Consider the following 23561-nt stretch of genomic DNA (forward strand, 5'->3'; position numbering starts at 1 on the left):
GAAAACACACAGCCCGCGGCGAAATAACGCGGCAACGTTCAACCATGTTAAACCACACCCGCGGACCGCTTTCAGCGCAACAGATTTTTCTTTTTTCCTTTTTTTTTTCCCCTCCCCCAAGACACCTTTCAACCTCTCTTAGCTTTCATCACTCTTGCGCGGACGAAGGGACGATTACTCCCTTCAGCGGGGTAAATTTGAATTATTCGATTGGCTAATGTTTATACAGCTTTGCGTTTAACGAGTAGGAGAATTTATGGAAAATTCGTCTATCGGCAGTCTGTCGACGAGAATTAAAACCGACGGACGTCTGTATTTTTAGTTATCATCACTGGCCGGCAGCCTCTGAAACTGCACAGTTAGGGTACAATTGTTTTGCTCGAGAATCATATTCGAATCGCGTGATTTGTAAACGTAAACTGTTCAAAGTTGCATTGGTAGAACTGATTGTTCGAATCGAAGGATGGATTGGAAAGTACGCTGGTAAATCCACGTGCATCGGCAGTTACAGGGAATTAAATTATTTGAGCTGGTTGTTATTGAAATGTATTATAAATGTGGACAGTGTGAATATTCAGAGAATAGCATTCCAACGTTGTGTAACTTTGTTAATTACATGAAAGATGATGAAGATAACATCGTTACCTAGAGATAACGTTTACTGTGATAAAAGATCGTAATCGAAAAGAATTCTCTCTCTTGTTGATTGACACCTGTCGCTTGCACTTTCCAATCATACCGCAGGAATTTTCCTGTGTAAACTGACTAAAATTGTTCCTTTGTTTGAAAAACAAATCGTCTCTGAAGAAATTCTCCCCTCGATTCCTCGAGAGTCTCGTAGTGCAATTAAACGCCAGGTTTCGAATACCGAAGTGAGAACGTGATTCATGTCGACCGACGAATTGCTTACGTGGAATACCAGCGCTAGAATCGATGCAACGGGGAAACGCACGCAGAGAGAGAGAGGAAAAAGGAACAGGTCTTAGGGTGTCTCGTATCTCACGAATCTCATTAAGCGATGACTGAACATCTGAAGCAATACGGGGAACCGTCAAGTTCGCGTCTTGCATTTTACAGACCGACACGTTCTTGGAAACTTGCGTGAGGAACGGCTAAATGCGGTGAGGGAGCGGTCCGGTGATATTTCCACGAGTATTTTCACAGTGCTGGAAATAATTAGAGGGTCGTACACTCTAGATTAACGAGCAGAAAAGAACAATCCTTAAAAATGATAGCGTGACGAAAGGAAAGCATATTGTACATCTACAGCAGAGAGTGTACAAATCATTGTGTGACGAAATATGATCCGCTGAATACTCAGACGATTGCAGCTGAAGTCTATTTATGATCGAAACCGTCGAATGGCAAAAATTTTTATCCGAGAGTTTATACTGATTTTTCGACTTTCGTATAATGAGAATTCACGATTGAACGAGCGTGCGCGATCGTTAGTTCATTTAATCGGGCACCGAGGAAAATATTCATCCAGTAAACCAAGTTCCAGATTCACCGAAAACGACATAAATAATAACGAAAGAAGTTTGCCTAAACTTGGCGAAGTAGCATGGCATCATAGTATAATTCTCGTTCGAAGGAGCGAGGATAAATAGACGAGCGGGGAATCGGACGGACTTTTCTCGTGCCGTTTGCGCGAGAACGACGATTCGGGATAGTTCGAACGGAACGTAGAGCCGAAACGGATACGTTTCGGTACGCTTGACAAATTGACGCCAACTCCGTGCGAAGTTTCTTCTTTTTTTTTTTCGTCTTCTTCTTCTTCTTCTTCTTCTTCTTTCCACCTCCCTCTTCTTTTTTCCACTCGTTGCTCGTAGCCTTAGCTAGGCTCGGTGACACAAACTTAGCGCATTACTTTGGACCAAAGTTCTCGACGACGACGCTGCGCTGGTTATCCCGGTTATTTCTTCGAGAAACCAGAGTATTTTCGGTTCCTGTCCGACGAAGCGACTCGGCAAACTTGAAATTCCATATTGTTAAAAGTTGCGTATAAGTAAGGACGCGAGACGCGGCATCGCTGGATACTGATAATAAATGCCTGGTCCCTGTGATCGATCAAACTTGTTCGTCCAGAAATGTTGTTCGCGGGACCGTGAATCGTTCCAGCTTCGTTATTGCTAGCGATCGATGAGTCGACGTCATCGGGACGCTTCTCGTTAGCAGAAATCGCATTCTAATTAGTGGAACAACGGGGGCAGCGTTTTATTTTTTAACGGTCTCATGGTTTCGATATTTCCTCTGTCGATGCTACCCCCGCTCGGTCTTGTTTCATCGGCGAGATTCGACAAAGCTGGAACAGAAATGTCGAGAAATGTCCAAGCGTTTCTCCGGCGTCGATCGACTGTAATTTGTTTCACCCAAATATCCGCCGATTACACGAGCAAAGGCTCGAAGATGCACACGTTTAACCCTTTGCACCTCCAAGCGTTAATTAGGTTGGCTTTGAGCGTTACACAACCAGCCAGCGTCGTTCGCCTTTGTCGTTCGTACCTACGACAACAATCGCTTTATTCGCCAACGTTTTAATATACCGGGAGACAGCTTTGAACGCTCATGAAAAATATCGTTCGAATCCGTGAATTATGCAGCGCGATCCTGGAAAATAGGGCAGGACACTGGTGTTCTTCCCTGCGGTACCGGCAAAAGAAATTGATATTCATCTTTTATGAACTTCCTGACCCTGTTGTTCGTGTGGTGTACGGTGTACCGTGTTACCACGATACTCAATTTCGGAGTAATCAAATTTTTACTGCGGCGAATTCCTCTATCTTTACGTTCAAAAGTACAACGTATTTGAATGTGATTGTGAAAGTTCGATTGAACGATAGAATACCACTCTGATCTTAAATGTGCATCTGGCAACGACAGCAATTAACAATTTTCCAACGATAACTGAATATCACTGAACTGACGATCGAGATGTTACACCGATGCAGTGTCGTTTGCGTGAAGATGATTAAAGTCGGACAAACGAAGAGAATTGGCAACAAAATTTGATTCGTCTGAACCTCACAAAGAGATTTTGATTAATTAGAAGTCCTGCGATGAAGCACGTTGCGTTTTCAATGAGATCGCATCGACGAATCGCTTCTTTGCGTAAAATAACCAGTAAAATAGACATTACACAAGTTCGAGAGTTTATACATTTAAAAATTTGAAAACTCATCCTTATCCTCTCTTTAACCTCTTGCGAATGACGTGCCACCAACGTTGAGAATTTTTTGTCCCAAAATTGCAATATATATTTTCTGAGTTCTAAGTATATATTTACATATAACCCAGGTAAAATAATAAATTTGTTAAATTACTTGTCAATAATTTCTATCCAGTGATATCATACCGACGAGTCCAAAAAGAAAGCGACGAATTATTGTATACGTTATGGTCTGCAATCAGTTGCCAGCGCAAGTGGTTAAAAGACAACGTTTCAATTATTTCATACATCTCTCTGATCGATCTCGCAAAATTTCAACGTCAACACCGAAAGGAGAAAAAAAAGAAAACGAGCGCAACAGACACCACTAATGGTGTATCCCTTCGTGCAAAGATCGGCCCGGACCGGCAATTTTGCCTCTCTCTCTCTCTCTCTCTCTCTCTCTCTCTCTCTCTCTCTCTCTCTCTCTCTCTCTCTTTCGTCCTGGCTTCTGAAGAAGAAAGGCGAGCCGCTCGCTATCGGCGACGATTTTTCATCACCGTGCAACATACACGGCATCCATATCGGCGAGAAACGATCGTTTGATCGGCGTTCGCTTCTGGTACCACGTGATGCGTGTCCCCGTTGGCCGGTGAACACGAACGTTTCTCGGAACCCTCGTGTCCGAGTAATTGCTTTCACGACGTTCTTGTGTCGAGAGATGGGTAGAACGAAGGGGGAAACTTCCTAATAATCAGGTAAGTAGCCGCTAATGGTGCTCCGCGGTTAACCGGTGGAACAACTCAATCGAGGCTTGGATGTTGCTGCGCTCTCGATCGATCGATCCTGTTTACGCGCCAACGCGATAATTGTCTTTCACGGGTTAACGAGTTCGACGAGAAAGAAAGCGCCCCGGTGAAACGAACATCGCTTATTAACTCTTCCCGATTTCGCTTTGTTTTCCTTCTGGTAATCGGATCTAATTAGCTAGCAGCTTGTATTTATCAGCTTTACTCTCGCTTTGTTTCTTGCACCTTCATTCTTGTTTCGACGATGGGAAATTTTCAAGTTTCTTCGTAGGTTTCGTGGTAAATCGAAGTTGGAGAAGATCGAACGAATTTCGAGGCAGTGAAACAACTGTCGAGTATATCACGTCTTCCTCTCAAAGAGTTAAAACGTCACGTTTTCTGTTCTTCATGCGAGAGAAATTTTCTAATTTTCTGGTTCTATTTCTCTCTTTATATCATTTTCATCTAGTTTTAATTTCTCTCTCATATCTCATTTGTAACTCGTATCAGGGACAATCTTCAAATTTATTCGAGAGAGACGATTTCAATGATTTCATATACGTCAAAGATGGAATTAATGGGATTACGTTACAATTGTAATTGTCAAGTTTGCAAAATGAACTTGAAAATGTGAAGAAAGAAGTGCGAAACACGCACTTTGCCTTTATCCATAGAGAAGCGCGTTGCGTTTAAAGCGTTCCGAAACGTTCGCCGCAGTCTCTTTAATAAACTTGGCAGTTGCAGGACAAAGTAGCCGTGCTCATAGCGAAGCGTTTCGCACACGTAACCGCCGGCTGCGGTGATACCTCGCATACCATCAGAGAACTATGGAAAGCCACGGAATCTCTCGTTTGCTTGCCCCTCTCCGGCGGTATAAGCCTTCTCCGCCATGCGCTCCTTCACCGTGACCGAGTACAGAAAACAAAAACCTGCCATCCATCTCTTCCGACCACAATTATTACCAATTATATTAAATTCAACCCCTTTCCCTCGATGTTACACCAACGAATGTTCAGTGCTGCGAGAGCGAAGATAGATGACAAAAATTGAAACCAGTTTGCTGGAAAAAGAAACAGGAAAGAGGGAGAAGTTTCACGATTAAGTGAATATTTTATGTTAAAACAAGCAACGTAGTCGTGCCTTCCTTTTTCCCGGTCGTAGAAGTCGGAACGTATTTTAGAATCTGACGTGTATCGAACGAACGGAAGGTGAACCCACGGCTAATGCCGTAAAACGGTCGTCCAATCAGAAATTCTCCATAAAAATTTTATACCGTGTCGTCGTCGTCATCGTCGTCGTCGTGGTGCTTCGAACTCCTCGTGTGCTGCGTCATGTAATCGGCCGCTTGTAAAGCGGGAACAACGACTGTTGGCCGAGGCCCCGTGACCAGCCATCGAGAAATATCTTCCACTCGGATCCCTATCGTACGTCGCCGAGGGGGCGGAATTTTTCGCGGATTCATTTGTCACTCGAGCCATCGTTCGAGCCAGAGCCTTTCCCGGACGAAAGAAACCAAGTGGACAGAAAGGGAGTGGGAAGAAAAAGAAAGGAGAAAAGCGAGCCGAAGGAGGTCTCAGCGAACGAATGGCCGAGAGTAATTAGAAAAGAGGCGGAGAACGACGAGTTGGCGACGATTATCGCAATCGAAATACCTCGACGAGTAATCCCGAGATTCGAATCGAGTCCACGAGCCATTTGCATAATCCCTCAAAAGACAAGGCAAAACTCAGCCTCGTTGAATTATTCTTCCCATAACTAAGACCGCGTAATCCCGTGAATTACCCGTGATCGAGGGAGGGTCGGCGGCGGGTGAAGGGGCGGGGAGGGGAGGGGGGGGGAAGAAGTGAAATTGTCTTGGAGCCGGTAAGTCGATTCAGGATGGATCTCTTTGTTCAAAGGATACACGTTGCGGCCTGATGGTTGGTTAATAGAATGGAAAGCTTCCGCGCGGTTATTCGAGATCCGTATAACAACTCTCGGATAAATTTGCAATGATAAAGTGTGTGTATAATGTACGTTACGCGAACAAAGATCAGAGAAACAAAGAGTAACGTGAAACCAATTAGCGAGGATAAAGATACGTACGTTGTTATATAAAAGTACGTAACTCTGATTAAGGATTATTCGATGCTACGTGATGATAGAGTGAAGAAAAATGATTCACGATTGGTCGTTTTTTTTTTTTTTTTTTTTCTACGTAACTCGATGTTCATTTTCGAAAAGACAAAATTCGACGTAATCGAGCGATTCCACACGATTCGTTAATTTTTTTCTTTTTTTACCAGGATCGAACGTTCAACGTTTTGCCATTTTGCCATGGTAACGCGTTTCGTTCAACACGATTTTCGTTTTAATTTAACACAGCTGCCGCGCGTCCTGCTGACCTGAAAAAGCACGGCCAATTCTTTTCTTATCCATCGACGAACAAAATCCATCGAACGCTCGCGGAAGTTGGAGCGAGTTCGTCGAACGAAGACGACTCGCTGAATTAATTCAAAGAGCCGCAGGGATAACAGGTCGGTGAAAGCTTTTTGTCCGCATCACAGAGCAGTTGCGCGATAATAATGAAGCCGGCCGTTGTAATCGTGAACCAACACGTTGTGGTTGCCGGATTGTCGACGACGCGAACCGTACACCCGGCGAGCGTTAATAAAGTACACGCTGAACCTTACAAACGTTGCTCAAACAGCCGTATAAGCACGCGTACAATGCGCTCGCGAACATGCACACGCTCCTGCATGCGGTACGGGTTTGTGGAGACCGAGAACTCGCGGTAAAATTCGACGCGAACACGTACCAACCTGACCATAATCGCGATATTACTCGTTCCGTAACGTGGATCGCTTCGCTTAGCAAGATCTTACCACGTTTCCGCGTAAAGTGACAAACAAAACGGCAGAAATTGAGGAATAACTTTAAAAGCCGGATCTCGTCGTACGAAAAACAATCAGATTTTTCTTTTTTCTTTTCTCTTCGTTCGATGCAATGAATTTCGAAATAGAAAGGATTTAAACGCCGATTTTCGACGTGGTTTTTTAATTGCGAAACGCCGGCTGCGTTTGTTTCGATAAACTTTGGCGATAGACCCAGAAAATGGAAAAAGAGAGAGAGAAAATAGAAGGTTTAATTTTATAAAAAAACACGCGACACAAAACAAAAGGAAAATTCACTCGTGGCATCGAGTTGACGCGGCGTGAAAAAAGCGGGAAAAGGCCGTGTAATTTTTTTCGATTACACGTACTATTTTATCGTCGATGCGTTTAGCCAAACCGTGCTGACCGTTTGTCGTTCCAGCATTTTTTCCTTTCCCGTTTTGTATTTTCTCGTCGCCAGGCCGAGCGTGACGAAAGAATAGGAGAAATTCAACAACGACGGGAATAAGATACGAATCGATCAAACCGCGATCGTTCAACGAGAATAGCAGAGAAATAAAAACAGCGAGAGAGAGAGAGAGAGAAACAACAAGCGAGGCAGACGTTGTAAACGGGGACCGATTATTTTTCGTTGTCCCATCGATAAAATCGAATCCGTAGTAATTGGAACAGCGTGCGGCCATTACGAAATCAATTTGCTTCGTTTCACGCCCAATCGAGGGCAAAATGGTCGGTCCGACCGATATAAAAATTTTAATTCCTCCGGTTATGGAGGCTCGTAAAAGCCCGGTCCTGTCCTGTAACTGCTCGTACTCCATTTTGGTATCTTGGCACATCAACGACACCACTTGCACACCTATTTAGTCACGTTGTTCAAAAATTTCTACGACACATTTTTCAGGCGTTCAAGGTCTCCATACTTTTTCCATCGGATACGGATAATCTTTCGTTAATTGCGTACATAGTTTCTCGCATATACTTGCACCGCGCATCGCGGAGCGTCAACTCGCGAGTTAAAGACAGGCAATGGATACAGGTGAAGTCGTAATATCGGAGAATCGAACGGAGAATGGCGGGGTAATGACTTCGCCGATAGGATATTCGTGCCTACCGAGGCTGCTGTACAACACGCTCGTGAAATCCCGATTTTACGGTGTAATTCTATTCATAGCTTCGAGCCTTTTCCATCGAGCCAGTTAATTACGTTGCGCTACGCTTCCCGAGCAAACATTCAAGTGGTTTCAAGTTCAAACGGCATCGAAATTATCTCCTAAACTGACAGCGTCCAGTTTAGAAACTGGAAAGGAACACAGACGTGCACGCCTGTAGTTGAAAGTTGAACGGGACATCGGTTTCGCGGCAAGGATATCGTCATTGAACGCATTCTGCCAGTTCCACCGGTAGCACTCCCGTGAAATCCTCTGCTTTAACAGCGTAATCTCCTCTCTCGGCTCGCGCCTTTCTCGTTAACCAACGAGCTCGGTATTACTACGCGGTAACCGACAGCCACTATCACCAACACTTTTGTATCGTGAAATTAGTGTGATGTCGCGGCGAAAGCCGCGGAAAGAGATGGAAGATTAAAAAACGGGAGGGAGGGGAGGGGATACGCTTCTTCCGGAACTCGTCGCTAAGCTTCCTCGCAGACTCCAGCCTCGGACAATGCAGGTCCTCTTTTAATTTCTTTTCGCACTCTCGAGTCGGATATTCGGATCTTAAGCAACTGATTCAATTCGCAACTGTGAGAGGAACCAAGATATTGTCCGACACGCGAGACAAATTACCTACTGTCGGGAAGAATTCAAATCATCGTTGGTGATACGTAAATCATCAATGAATTGAAATCAACATCTTTCACGATCAGCAAGATTCGTATCGATGATGAGACGAATGACGAGAAACGAGAAATGAGAAACGATCAATTTTGAGAACGATAGGTTACGTGCACCGTTAAGGGTACTGGTGTTTAACAAAAGTGAGGCTCTATAGCAGACGAAACGATCGTTCAATCGCTACGAAACAATCGAAGCAGCGAGGCTGTGCCAATAGATAAGCAAGACATTCATCCCGATAAAGGACTCGACTACGAAGGAGAAACTGCGAGGCTGTACACCCTCTTGCGCGAAATCGGGATGGTAGAAGTCATTTCCTCCGACTTTCACGGCAAGCCTGCTCCGGCAAGCGTACCTGTGTACACGCTTGTCTTATCGCTCGTATCGGTCTGTATAACGTGACACCCTCGAGGAATCCTCCTCGCGTGAGATTAGGTCTACCGGTTACGTAGGTAAGTGAGCGCTGCTTTAAGACCACTTTCTCACAACTAGACTCCTCCTTGCGTCGCTATCGCGGTCTCCATCGCTTCCCCAGCGGAGAATTTACTTTGTAATTTACTCTGTCTCGATATGAAGTTGCAGTGACTTCGTGACGGCGACTTTTTCGACCGTAAGATTTTTTTCAATCTTACAATCGAAGCGCCCCTTGTCAGAAATCGAAGCGAGCACGAAGCATTACGAATGAATGAAATTTAACTCGAAGGGAAGTTACAACGTAACTTCGGATCGAAGTTAAACGATACGGAACATCGATAACGTGCCCCGTGTCGATAATAAGAGGGTCCGAGCGTAATAGTACAGCGAACATTTCCATTTCAAAGCAGACGCTGCTTATCCGTTTCTTCGAGGCATTCGTTCGCCATCGGGAGGGGGGCTCGCGAAATATCGTTCCATCCGCAATGCGTGATATCGATGTAATCGATATCTAATCTCGTCGTCCTCGTTACCAGCCGTACAAGGGGTGAAAGCCCAAATTCCACTTGGGAATCGATCGACGATAAACATGGAAAGAGGAGGAAAAGACGAAGAGAGGAAGGAAATCGGTCTATCTTACTTGCTCGCACACGCGTACAGAACACATTTCCTCAAGGATTTTTTAGCTGCATATTACTTGGCTGCCAATAAAAATCTGCAGAGGAGGAAGGGGACGCACCAAAGATTTTTCGTAATCTCGCGAACTCACCGCGCGAGCGGGAGAAAGCGGGAGAAAGGAAGAGGCCGAAGGGAGTTAAAAGCCGAGTTGAATACCCACGGACGCGTCCAAGGAAAATTCCATTTTCATAATACGAACTACCTCCCCTTTTTGCCCCGTGTATTTCTCTTTCGCCGGGCTATCTCTCTGGAGGGGTTCCTCTCGACGGGGCGCGCAAACATTTGTCCATAAACGGAACAGGGAAATACTCCCCTCCGTAAATATACCGTGTATTTTTACAACTCGCCGACGATCGTTACTCGAAAGCTACCGATATTTAGAAGGCAGAAAGACGCGAGAGAGAATCTCCGCCGATGGAGAGAACGACCGTCAAGAGCCGCTCTTCCGTCGGAATCGAACGAAACAATCATAATAACGTGTGTACGGCCGCAACGTGTGTAAAGCCGAAGCGAAACTATCAATCACGGCGGAAGAAGCTGGCAACGGGTGAAATTTCTCTCTTTGGATGTTGCGTTGTCGGCCCGGCCCGACGTTCGGGGTAATTGCTTTCCAGACACGTGTGCCCGGACGATCCTTCGAACCGATCCGGCAACCGAGGAACGGACGCTTAATCGCGCGCGATAAATCTAACCCGCGCATGCAGGAATCGTCCATTGTTACGTAATACTCGACTCGCCAAGGGGAGCTATCATTAGGTCACCGGAGATTCAGATACGTCCGTCGAGGGCGCCCGACTTTATTTCTCGCGCGATCTGGAAACGATTGTGATTTAACACGCGACAGATTAATCACTGACACGGACTTTCAACGTGATGAATTTTGCGCGAGGGATTTGATTTGGTTGGCCAAAAAGTAACTGCGTTTTCTTTCTCTTCGCGTGCGCAAATGAAAAGTAAATTTTTCATGGAAAATTTTATTGAACAATGCATTGTCCATTTTGTTCCATTATCCTTTGCCACCTTTCGGGTAACTTTACGATTCCGTGTTTGAAAGAGTTGCCTTTTTCGACAAAAGAAAAAAGTTCCAAGAACGACTTGATGTTTCCAGCAAATCAATTCTGCGTAGTTTTAAGACTTTAGGTAAGTTTTCATGAGATTGCACAGTTTTGTCCTTTTTCGCAAGTAGTACAGCAAAATATGTTTCTTTTCCATTTTCCATTTTAAAATCGACGCCAAACAAGATCATCGCATTTTTTTCTTTTTTTAACGAGCTTGAACAATCAGGCATCAGATTGCACGATGAATTTGAAGATTAAAATGAAATTAGTTTAAATTAATTTACTTTCTGGCCAACTCAATAGTATACTTTAAGAAATGTTTTCTATAAATATCAGTAATGATATATAATTCTCTCGTATTACTAGATCATTTGGAAATTTCAGTATTTAATATTTGATTAAACGTTCCTTTCAGTGACTTTTTGCCAGCCATCGACTTGCCTCGCAGGTTCTTTTTCGAAAAACTTTTCATCATCGTCTTCAACGAGCTCTTTCAGGTAGATTTCACTTCAAGTACAGTCTCTTCAAGACCTCAAAGTATATCCAATGTACCATAATTAAAGGAGTTTCGTAAAATCTAGAACGATAGTGTGACAATGTTACTGCAAATGGAATTGGATATTTCCATTAGGATTCAACAAGAGCCAACGTTATCTCGTTGAGATACGAAACTTTGACGATTAGCAAAATTTAAACATTCCTCGTTATTTTTTAAAAGTTAATGAAGTTGATTAAAAAGTTAATTAAAAATTTTATCTTACTTTTCCGAAACGATTCACTATCCTTACTTAAAATGACCGATCGATCGATTATCCTGTACAATTATGTACTGAAAACAAAATTGCAGACAGATATATATATATAGAGAGAGAGAGAGAGAGAGAGAAAGAGAGAGAGAGAGGGAGGAGAGAGAAATGTAACATTTAAGGGAAACATCCATCGCACATAGCAGACGCGAAATTATCGACTCCGCAAACTAGTCGCGAGGAATCGAGAATACAATATAGAGAATATCCCGACGGTACTGGCCCATTACCAGCTACCAATGATGAAAGGAACTCTAGGTACAAGCACTATCTCGCTCGGTGGCCGTACTCGGACCACGTCATTCGAAACGTCTTATTCATATCGATTGGCGCTAGAGAATCCATAAAACGCGGGAGAGGCTATTACCGAGGCAAAGCATTGTGCTTCTTTGGCACGTAAACCGGTCGCAAAGTTGGATACATCGACATTCCTCTTTTATTGTTACGCTCATCCTGTTACGCTGTCTCTATTGTCTGCGCGTTCGTATCTCAATCCGCGGACCCTCGACTCGTAATCCGCCGTAGTTACGATCTAGCGAGAGATTCACGTCGCCGTTACAACCAACGTATATCGAAACTCTGCGAAACGCAAGAAGAGGCCCCGTCTCTTTCAGTTTTCGACAATCAGCTTTCTGATCGTCGTCTCCCCACCGTGAAGTTTCAGCACGAGAACTCGACCACTTTTCGTTCACGTACGCGGGATGAAAATTCAAGAAGGTGGACCCTTTCAACGGGTAGTGAGTTGCTACGCGAAATCACGGGGTTCGAGGAAAAAGTACACAGCGGTGCAACGTTCCACAGACGGTGGTACGAAATGATTCAGCAGACGGCAGGAGGAAGGCGGGACGACGACGCGTAACGCGGCTAAAATCGATCGACCGTATCGCATCGTTATCGTTCACGTTGATTCGTAAATCGTCCCGTAATCACGGAATCCGGCTGAACGATTTACCAGTATGCGTCTGTGGAATAATACCACGAAACTCGCGTCAAAAGAGAGAGAGAGAGAGAGAGAAAGAGGTAGATAAGCTACCTCCGATGAGTTAAACGTCGTCGTCTCTCGCACACGCGTGCTCACGCCGATAATCCTTTTAGACAGGTTGCCGTTTGCTTTTTAAAACATTTTCTGTACAGCAGCGGGGTCTTAACGGCTTACTACTCGAGGGCAATCTGTAAAGTGGCTGCTAGGACCGGCCGAGCCGCTCCTCGACCCATTAACGGCCCACTTACCGCCGAATAAAGACTGATCGAAGGGACGAAACGGCTCGCGCGCGACGACCATCGGTTCCTCCGCCTCCACGACTACGGTAACGACCCGTATTTTTTATCGGCAACGACGTCCCCGGCGTCCTTTGACGCCTTCAATTTGTATTTGCACAAGGATAGGGAAACCGAGCAGCTCCGATACGGCCGAGGTCGAACAACGCGGGGAACAACGTCCGGCCGGTATCGATGCGTTCGATTCCGACTAACGACACGATTCCAGAGCCGTTCTCTAGCCTCGCGATTCTAGATGGCTCTCTTCGCGTTTCTGTTCACGAGCTCGTTCGACAAGAAAAAGATACTCGAAAATTGCAAAACGTACGACATCGTATCGAACGCGTGCGGTGATTCCGTGGCTCCGTAACCATTACGTGGTTACCTCGCTGTCTCTGCATTCAAAGATTGGAAGAAAAGAGAACGCGGTAAGTACCCGTCGTTCTCCGTTGCTCGGATGATTAATCCAATTGACCGAAAAATCGAAACCCCAAGCACCTAATTAAGATGAATAACATTACTCCAATTTTCTTCATTCGCTTCGGCAAGGAAGCAGCGAGCTTCTTCTCTTTGATCGAGGTCGCAAATACTCGTCTGCGGACGAGACGGACGGGGTTGATTATCGCACGGCAATCGTACGAGGAGATGACTCGCGGGTATCGGGAAGATTTAATCAAAAGACTCGATCGACTAGGACACGAGACCGGAATACATTCGACGTTCGCCAGGCAAACGAGATGGAGGAAGGACAAGCCCCCCGGTCCGAAGAGACTTCTCCGTAGAAATTCTCGCGACCATTACCGATCTCTCGGCGTACAAGTCGCTAGCAGAGACACGTCTATAGAATGTGTTTCCTTATACCTCGCGGGCGACTACAGAGAGAGGCTGCAGGAGATGCTCGTCGAGATTTCCCATGGGCGGCCGTGTAACTAGGAGCTGACGAACAAGTCAGCTAGGTAGGCCTTTGACGTACGGTCTACGCTCACTTTGCGCGAAGCCTTGTCGCTTGTATCGTCGATAATTTCGATTCCAATTGTCAGAAACAACCCGTTAATTAGAAACCGCCAATCAACTACCCACGAAATACGGTTATTCCTGTCCTCTGCGGCTGCCACCGTGTAATTTCCTAGATTACGTTGGAAACTGCATTCGCCAAGTTTCGTTTTCGCGGCATGCGTCCACCTTTTAATAATTTAATTGGCTTCGTCGAGTCCTTGGCTCGTCTTTTCGACGACAGTTTGATCAATTATCGAACGAACGACGGACAATTTGAATCGTCTCCAATTTACATTTTCTGCTTCAACAATCAATCGATCCCTCGGAAGAGTATTGTCGTTCATTTTGAAACCTCATCGACAACGCATCTCGCTTACTTGATTCTACTTCTTCAAATTATTTCGTCGTTGAAGTACAATCGACGAGAAAAAATTCGTCCCGGATCGACGTGACAAAACTTGCTGCACGATGGCGACGCCGCTCGATCGGCGGAAGTGGTACGTACATATTAGCGAGGAACCCAATGCGCGCCGCGCGTCTCGATTTTCCGACGGGAATATCTGATGGCTGGACAGCAACGTTGTCGATTCTCATCGACGAGCCTCTAATTACCACGTTTCAACTGACACTTCGATCGACAGGAGACAACAGGTTGCGAAAGAGGAAAGAGACAAACAAGACGCGAGTTCTCCGCCGCAAGTTTCGTTCCGTTTGTTTGTAATTCCTCCCTCGTCCGACCAAATCGTTTTCGACTCGTTAGAAAACCGACCGCGGAGCCAAATTCGCCGGAGAGTTTGGACGACAAAGCGTGAGATCGTCGAAAACGCTGGCCGACGACCTTCTGCCAAAAGCCGTTATACATCACCTGGCAAAAGTACGCGAACAAGCTGTAGTACAAAGCCGCGACAAATTGTCTCAAAACTAGCAGAGGAGCTGGCATGTTTCGTACGACCGATTATACGGTTGTCCGTGGTATGTAGCAGATTCACAAACTCCTTTCTGTAATTTTATAGTTCATCGTTCATCGAGAATGATACTCGCCAAGGTGATGAGTTGCAATATTCATGCGAAGCGTACAGATACGAGCATGAATATGTTCAAAATTTAATGCCACGGGTTAAGAAACCCCTTCCCGAGGTTACGTGATTTTATTACTATTCATCGGGCACACTTTAGCAGAGGACGAGTTGAGATATTTATGTGCGAAATACGTAGATCGCGAATAAACATGAATATTTAAAAATTTATTTAATTTCGTTGTTATTTACTAGGTTCAGTCGGTATCTCATAACGATATCTCAATAACGATTGAATTAAGACATTTCTACGAAAGATAAATGAATATAAATATTTATAAGAGTTTTGTGCCGTTGTCGCAGTTCACCTCTTTTCGAAATAATTTATGCTATTATTCATCGAATTTGCTTATTGATTGAAAATCGAGTTAGAATACATATCTGTACGTAGGCAAACGAATGACAAACGAACGCAAATATTTAACAAATTTGGGTAGAATTTACGGGAAAAGCAACATGAACAAAAAAAAGAAAAGAAAATAAAATCTACGTAAATATATTTGTTCCGTTGGTTCTTGTTGCCGAATCGCAGTAATACCTCCAATAAACTGAATCGGTAGAACCATTCCGCAAACACGATTGCCGGGTACGTCGTGAATCATTTCGGCCTCGTAAATAGCCGCAAGATGGTCACCTCCGACATCCCAAAGAATAGTCGAATATTTCATGCAATACGAGAATGGTTCACCGTTTTCTACTCGAATTTAGGTCAAATAAACTTGGCGCAACCTCCTTCCTCCTCCGTTTCTCTTTTTCATTCCCCTTATTAATCGATCTGTCAAAAAGGCACGTGCATGTACCGCAAGCATCGTACCGTACACGGTTGTCCTCGATGCGCCTGACCATTAGAAAAGAATAATTTCGAGTCAAGTGCTAAATCGGTGCACAACAATTCGCGAGTATTGACACGAATCAATGCGAGAGCGAAAAGGTAACGGCGAGTGGCGTCGTCGTTAACACGGCAAGCACACTCGAGATTTTTCTCCGCGACGCGACGCCTCCGCGTATCCTGTAGCCTCGATCCGCCCTTCGACTTATCTGCTTTCACGCTTCCATTATCTGTTCATCTCGTCCACGCTCACGAACTTTTATTTGTCGGTCGCTTGCAGCTGGTTGGCTCGTGCTGATTCCAAAGTTATTGTCTGTCACGTCATCCCTCGAGCCCTTTCAACCAGGTACACACCGACGAAAGTGAGAAAGAAATCGAGCGAAAGAAACCCGAGTTAGAAGAGGATAACCCTCGTAACATTCTTTTTTTTTTTGCTGTTTCTTTTTTCTTCACGATGACCGCGTCTACAGGGGTGGCCTTCGTGGCAAAATCAACCAAGCAATAAAGAAGACTTCTGTCGACCAGCGTAGTCGGCTCCTAAGTTCCTTTCAACGAAAAGGTGAGAAAATTCTACGACACAAGCAAAAGGTATCTTCTCATTGTCTGCCAAGATTATGGTCTGTTACTTTCTGCTGGTTCGACATAGGAAACTCGTGACAGGGTCGGACGTTTCTCGAGGCGAACAGGTAACGTCTCACGGCGACACCGTGCTGGAAAGATTGAAGCGTTCGTGAAATATTCATGCAGATTTAAAACAAGAGACTGGGGGACGGAGATACGACAAGCCTCGTCACGAGAGTTTATTACGATCCGACGTCGAAATGGAAATTGGATCGTGTCGACCAGCGATGTCGATTTTCTTTTTTACTTTAGTTCCGAGCGAAGGAGAAATTGTCGCGGTTGTGGACAAGGCTTGGTCCTTACACGGGTCAAAGTTGGGAAAAAATCCAGTAAATTCCCAAGTTTGCGTTCACGTAGTGCATCACACGCAATTTACAGAGTAAAGCTGGTAAGAAGGGTAAATGAAGAGAAATCGCCACGTCAAAATTTCTTTATCTTGCATGTCGCTGTTGCGTCGCGTCGTTTGCACGCTCGCGTTTTCCGAGCTTTTTTTCGCACCTCGGATGTGAACAGCCAGCGTCACAGTTGCGCACCACGACGAAACGCGACGCAAAATCGAACTGACGGAGTGTGTTTATAAAATACTTAATTACACACGTGTCAACCTCCTTCTCTATGTTCCTTCTAATCCGTGAAATCCTTGCGTGAAATAAATTCATAATTGTTAATTACTTCAAATCCTTGTCGGGCATTATGATTCAAATCGTAATTCAGTTCAACGAACGTAGCGCGCAAAGTTGGTAGATCGTACAAAAATTTACAAAAGACCTTCGTCAAAGATGAAGAATCCCGAGGGGAGGATCGGTTCGTTTGGAACGCGGAAATTCACGAATTCCGCTCGGAAAATCAAAGTCACCGATGAAAACCGTGAGTCCAAGGAACGGCCATACGTCAGAACGTCTCTGCACGTTCGCGAGCGTTCTTTTCACGGCGGCTCCTTGAAAACAGGGGTAGGAGCTGCAGAATCTGTAGAACCACACCGTCGTATTGTACGGGAGGGGAGGCTTCGTCCGTAAGTTCCGACCAAGTTTCTGCAGCAACAAACAGCAATGGCCCGAAATTCGTACAATACGATCCGAAAGGTATATAACTTTCTTCGAGGACGAAACTGGGGGATGCAGTTGCGACTAACTACGATTCCGTTGATGCGAAATCCAACGCGCTCGTTGCTAACTTGCCGACATTAACGGAGATATTAATTAGAACGCAAGCAGCTTTCGTCACTTTGCCGAAAACGCGCTATGCTTGTCCAACGCGCGATTAATGCTAGTTTCACATTGTAACCGATCGCGTGATTCTAAAAACACGCCGTAAAACTAAATTTGAACGAACATTGAAAGTTGAAATTTATTAATTAACATCGCTCCGAACTAGTTTTAATCGTCGGCTCCGATTCAAACTTTCGGCTATTAACCTCTTGTCACGATTCCAAGTATATCTCATTCGCGACCTAAATATCGTATTACAGAATAAAGTCGTGAAAATTCGTGTCTACGCGGACAACGTTTTCAAATTTACGATTTGCTAACTCGTAACTCTGTCGCAAACGTGTCGCGTACGTTGAAATTTTACGTACGCGGAAATAACTGGAGAAGTATTTGAAATTTCGCGCGCGTTTTCGTCGGATTAATCAACGCTCGTTGAACGATATTAACAGGGAGTAAGACGCCGGCTTTGGACGTTCTTTACCGACTACGGATCGATTTTCCAAGTGGCCGTTTAAAAGTTGATGAACGGGAGGGAAGGAGCGTGGCCGACTTGCCGCGGATCTCAGGTGGTCGGCGAGAAGCTTGAATTCCATTCGTAAAACTTCCGGATAGAACCCTCGAGCCTCGAAAAGTCTCGAAATCGACATTGTGCGGGTCGCGTGTACCGACTGACCTCATTCCCCCCTCGACTCAAGAGTCACGTGGTCGTTCTGTTAATTCTCGAATCACGGACCCGACGAACGAGAAGAGAAATTCGCGATAAGCAAGGAGGCAGGCGGACCAAAGGACCGGCTCGCCCGTGGGACAAGACGGACGTTCGAAAGGCGTGCATCGTCTCAAAGCGAGAAGCATCGGGCAAGAGTTGGAGGAGGAAACATGCGCCATTCCGCCATTGGCAGATTAAAGCGACGTCGTTGGTCTTTGATCTCTGGTAAGAATGAAGAAAGAGGTAAGACGAGCGTGAAACGGCGAACTCTCGCATGTTAAAAGGTAACAAACTCCCCGGAGAATGCAGTCTCGCTTTCGTTGTCAACTTCGCGAGCAACGACGAATCGGACGAAGAAGAAAGAAGAAAGAAGTGGACGAAGAAGCGAAAAACGACGCGACGAAGAGAAGGCGGTACAGAGGGATCGAAAAGATCAGAGGCAAAATAACCCCGGAACAGAGCACGCGCTCTCGCCCGGAAACATTTCAATCGGACGTCTTGGCATTCGCTGAGCGAACGACGGATAAAAACAAGGCTCTTTAAAAAAAAAAAAAAACTTACAAAGATGAAGTAAGGCTTCTTCATGGTCCTTCCGGTCGTCGACGGGCAAGCTTGTTTTTCGTCCGTTGTGCGACTTCTGTCGAAGCTATTCCGTTTCTACGTGCTCCAAATTCTGCGCGTTCCGCGAGCTATCGTCAAAGATGTTCGACTTGCCACCGCGTACAGGCTGCGCCCTCCAACGAAGGGCGCATCGAGGAACCGGTTCAACCCTTCTTCGAGGACAGATCACGCAGCAGTGTCTCACTTTACATTTACATACGTCACACTTGGCTTCTCACCCTTCTTCGCGGTGCGGTTTACACATCGCCACCAAAAATCGAATACCTTCGCGAATACCACGTGACGGTATCAATGCGTTCTTCTCAACGTCCTCGTCAACTGCGAGTTTTCGGTACTAACGACTCTGCGTTACGACGACACGATTGCGAGAGAACGAACTCGATCGAGTGACAAATTGACGCGAGAACTTGCAAACCACGAATTGCGAAACCACGCGACGCGACGCGATTCTCGGGTGAAGTGAATGACTACGGGCGACGAAAAATCGTCGAACGAACTTGTACGTATTGGCCGCGGCGCGAATGGATCACGTCGATCCCCGAGGATCTACGAAGGGGATGCTACCGAGTGGTTATCGCACACGCACGTGTCTACGATACTGGCCGATGTCGTCGGGCCGAAGTGCGCCGCACGAGTGTCGGCCTTAACGTCTCGAAAGCGCTTGACGTTGGCGCCCGTGTGGCTAGGGTGGGGGCTGGAGGGGTTCGCGGAGAAATACACTATGCCCTTCTCCCCTCCACGTCTAACCGACGCCAACTCCAACCCTCGTGCACCCCCACCGTTACATTCTCCTTGTTCTCTCTCTCTCTCTCTCTCTCTCTCTCTCTCTATCTATCTATCTATCTCTCTATCTCTCCTGGTTTCTCTCTCGTTCCCTTTCTCGCCCCTTGCGCACCCACAAACTCCGCGTCCACCCACATCGCGTTGGGGCCGAGGTTGGAATAAAGTGCTGCCGTAGGGATGGTTTGGCGAGCCTAGACCGAGAGGGGGTTAAAGCACGGAGAAAGACCGTCTCATCGAAACGATGAACGGTTCGAAAGAGACGGGTTAATGTAAGCCGCGAGGATCTTGCGACGATCACGCGGACCGAACGTCCGAGTTTGTTTTATATCTGCGTCTGTCAGTGTTATGCGGTTCTCTTCCGGTATTTTCAAACGTAATCTCTGACCACGTAGGAAGGATCAAACGCCATTGGATATTTGGGGAATTCTGTTGTGAAGAAGATAAGAGAAACGAATCGCACGTATTAATGTATGTGATGAATACTTCTAAACGATCTTCACGCGACTACTCGAGATACGAGAGAAGCCTGGACAATTCGTAGAAGAAGGATAATTGGATAATTGTCGTAGGAATAACATAATTTTAAGCAAATTATCTTTTGCGAAATTTATCGCCCGATTATGACTCCAGGTCAAATGCTAGAATAAAAACGCGTCCAGCCCAATTCACCTCACGTGTTGTTCACATTTGACAGAAAAGTCGAAAACGTGAGGCTAAACAAGTTGTCCGGATTTGATACGTATTGACATTACCGACAGGTGGATGAGAAAAAGCGGCTGTAAATATCAGCAGAACGATCCGCGTGCGGTGTACGGACACGAATTTTATAGCTCGACGAATCTTCTGATTTACCAAAGGAAATATCTTTTGTGAAACGTCCCGGGGAAAGATGGATTCCGGGTGACGGAGATTGAGGCAGGCCCGATGGAGATTTATCGACATTGAAAATCCATGCTGGGGTGGCTGGCTGGCTGGCTGGTTGGCTGGCTGGCTAGCTGGCTGGCTGGAAAGGGACGAAAGGCAGAGGAGAAGGGGCGAGTTGGGTTCCGGCATTATTTGAAAGGTTGTCACAAGCGCGTCAAAAAATCGGTCAGCGCGGAAATGATTACTGTCGTGTACGCCGATGCATTCGTAGCGTTGTTTGACGAACGTTAATCGAAACGTTGACCCGATTCATGTGTGCGTACGTGTGTGTGCACGTCGAATCGAACGTCTATTTGTTCTGCGTGCACGTTGCGTACATGAGAAATGATGCGTGCGACCCGTAGCCACCGGCGCTCCGCGGGAATAACCGTGCAAATTGTTAAACGTTTTTTACTCCCCTTTTTCCCCCCTCTTCCGTTCCTTTTTTTTTTCCGGGAAAATACACGTCGTAATGCGACGTTTCAATTGGAAACGTATCAAGCCATCTTGTCGGCTCACGTGGTTGAGAACGTTTTGCCCTTTTTATACCCAAGTTAAACGTCGACGTATAGATTTAACCAGGACTCATCCTACGTTATCGGGAAAATCATCCCTCACCGCGGGATGATTCAATTGTCAACAAGATAGAATAGATTGCTCAAAACAACTATGGGAGGGGATCAATGTCTCGCAACTATTTTTACTCGCGTATGATTGATTCGTATTTAGTTTCAATATGGATCGGGCAAATTGGTCCGTTGATGAATTCATGAACAGAGCGGAGGATATCGAATGTAAATTTCTGATGCCAGTTAAATATTTAGTAAAAACGTGGCTCGATCCAGTTCATTGCATAGTTGCCTGTGTAATCCATTTACCGGCACTCCAAAGGTATTCGAATGCATTCGAAATACTTCAGCACGCAATATTCTAATGTACTAACAATGGCGATAAAGTAAGATATCGATTTAGTAAAATATAAAGATGTTTACAGAAGCACGTGCGGATTTAAAAATTTCAAAGAATTTCTTTGAAAGGCTACAGTTCATAGACGAAGAAGACTTTTTCTCTCGGACCTGTCATGCAAATAAATCAATAAATAAAGAACTCGATTCTTCCGGCACATTTGTTTCCCAAAATTGAAACTCCATTCAAAAGGCTATGCGTATTCTTTAAATCTAATGAAACCATTCACTATCATTCAATTAATCTCTCGGGGAAAAAAAAGAAAATAAATTTGAATTGCTTCCCGAGACTTCGTCCTCTATTTTTTTTTTTTTTTTTTTTTTTTTTTATTGCATATTGTTCTCCAAAAAAGAGAACAGAGAGGCGGAAACTATTTCGATCGTATCGATATTTGGAACTGCACCGAAGGTATAACGCATGCTCGAGTTTCCGCGGGACGTGTGTTCGATACAAGACAAGGTCGCGCGCGACATACCGGTAGACAAGATCCTGTATACCATTTCGGATAAGCTGCGTCCGGACGATCGCCATTTTAGATAAACGGTATCCGGATAAACTGGATCCCACAGCGTCTTAAATCGAACGTGTGCTCCTCGTGTTTCGCGTTCCTTTCGCGACTTTCTCTTATTATCCGAGACACCGATGAAGAAAAAGTCGATCTCTCCGTTGGCACAACAACGCGGAAGAAATCCTGCTTCATCTTGAAACGTAGGCCGAACTTTGCAACGATGACATTATAACGATTTAAATCGTTATTTCACAGATGCTCGATGCAATCGCGTTAATTTATGGACGCCTCGTAATAGAGCAATGATAATTTCATAATGTAACCAAACGATCAATCAATAAATCGTAATTAAATATTAACTTTTGATGTATGTAATTAGCTGCGCTCAGTCTCTGCACTATTTACACTCGATCCGTTCCAACTACTCCAACGCTTATTAATATTCGCGAATTATTCATACATTCAAGATATGCCGATACAATTTATACTCCGCCGGTTTGTAATAATTTATCGCGATGCTTTTTCGACATTTCCTTTTTTAGTTGCGACACTGTTGGTGTACGATAAATAACGAAAATTGATCGAGAGTGTCATCATAAGTGTCACAAATACAACATTAATTTGATTAAATTTAAAACGCATGATTGAACTAATAATATTAGCAAAATTTTATAAGCCATTTGCTTCGTCGTTTTTTTGAGTTTTTATTGTATGAGAGAAACAAGTTTGACAGTGCAATAAATAAAATTTTTAACCTTTAATTACTTAATAAATTACTGTCCAAAAGGATCCAGCATTACATTTTTTATATTTCACTGCTAATATTCATTATTCTTAAGTAAATCATCAACGGTAAAAAGACATCACAGTATTTGTATAATATCGAAGCTTATCGGTGAAAAGTATAAAATCTAACTGTCTTAAAATCTTTGGCATCCTCCAAGAAACGAAATCCCGCGCGTTCCCTTCAGGGGGAGTGGATAAACGCTTGGCACAGGCTAATGGCGTCGCCAATCTGGCATAAAACCCTCTTTCTTTCTTCGTTGTATTTATTTCGATGAATGACAGCGCGCATCCAGAGAAAAAGAGGAAAAGAGGAGAAGGAATGAAAAAAAGGGGGAAAAAAGGAAAAAGAACGGAGTATGAGCGTGCAGCGAACGAAAAAGAGAGCACATCGAACGGGATAAAATTCTCGCGTTAAAACTGCTTCAAGTTTATTATTTCAGACTAAAAAAGTTTTCTATTAATATCTGGAGAGAGAGAGAGACAGAGAGAGAGAGAGCAAAGAGGAGAGAAAGCGGAAAGGAAAATCAGAAACTTTCCAAGTAGCTGCAATTACCGAATAAAAATGAAAATCTCATTATACCGGTTCGCCGTTGGAAACGTTTAATATCGAAAAATCAACGCGATGGTTTCTCCGTTGCCCGGCGAAAAAATTATCCTGTTCTAGAAATCATGCACGAAAGTACAACTACTGAAGTTTACGTTGC

The 23561-nt window shown here is 44.8% G+C and overlaps 1 protein-coding gene across 2 annotated transcripts in view; it reads right to left on the bottom strand.

Annotated features, from left to right (window-relative positions):
- LOC122534280 (protein madd-4-like) overlaps nucleotides 1-19540 on the bottom strand; it is a 233200-nt gene extending 213660 nt beyond the window's left edge. For both annotated transcript variants that reach the window (XM_043664776.1, XM_043664774.1), the window contains exon 1: nucleotides 18852-19540. In XM_043664776.1, the coding sequence (XP_043520711.1) occupies nucleotides 18852-18875 (24 nt within the window). In that variant the 5' untranslated portion in view covers nucleotides 18876-19540. The remainder of the gene's footprint in view (nucleotides 1-18851) is intronic.
- Nucleotides 19541-23561: the final 4021 nt, after the last annotated feature.

This window comes from Frieseomelitta varia, unplaced genomic scaffold (genome assembly GCF_011392965.1).
Source record: "Frieseomelitta varia isolate USP_RPSP 00005682 unplaced genomic scaffold, Fvar_1.2 scaffold_582, whole genome shotgun sequence".
In the NCBI taxonomy this organism is placed as follows: Eukaryota; Metazoa; Arthropoda; class Insecta; order Hymenoptera; family Apidae; genus Frieseomelitta; species Frieseomelitta varia.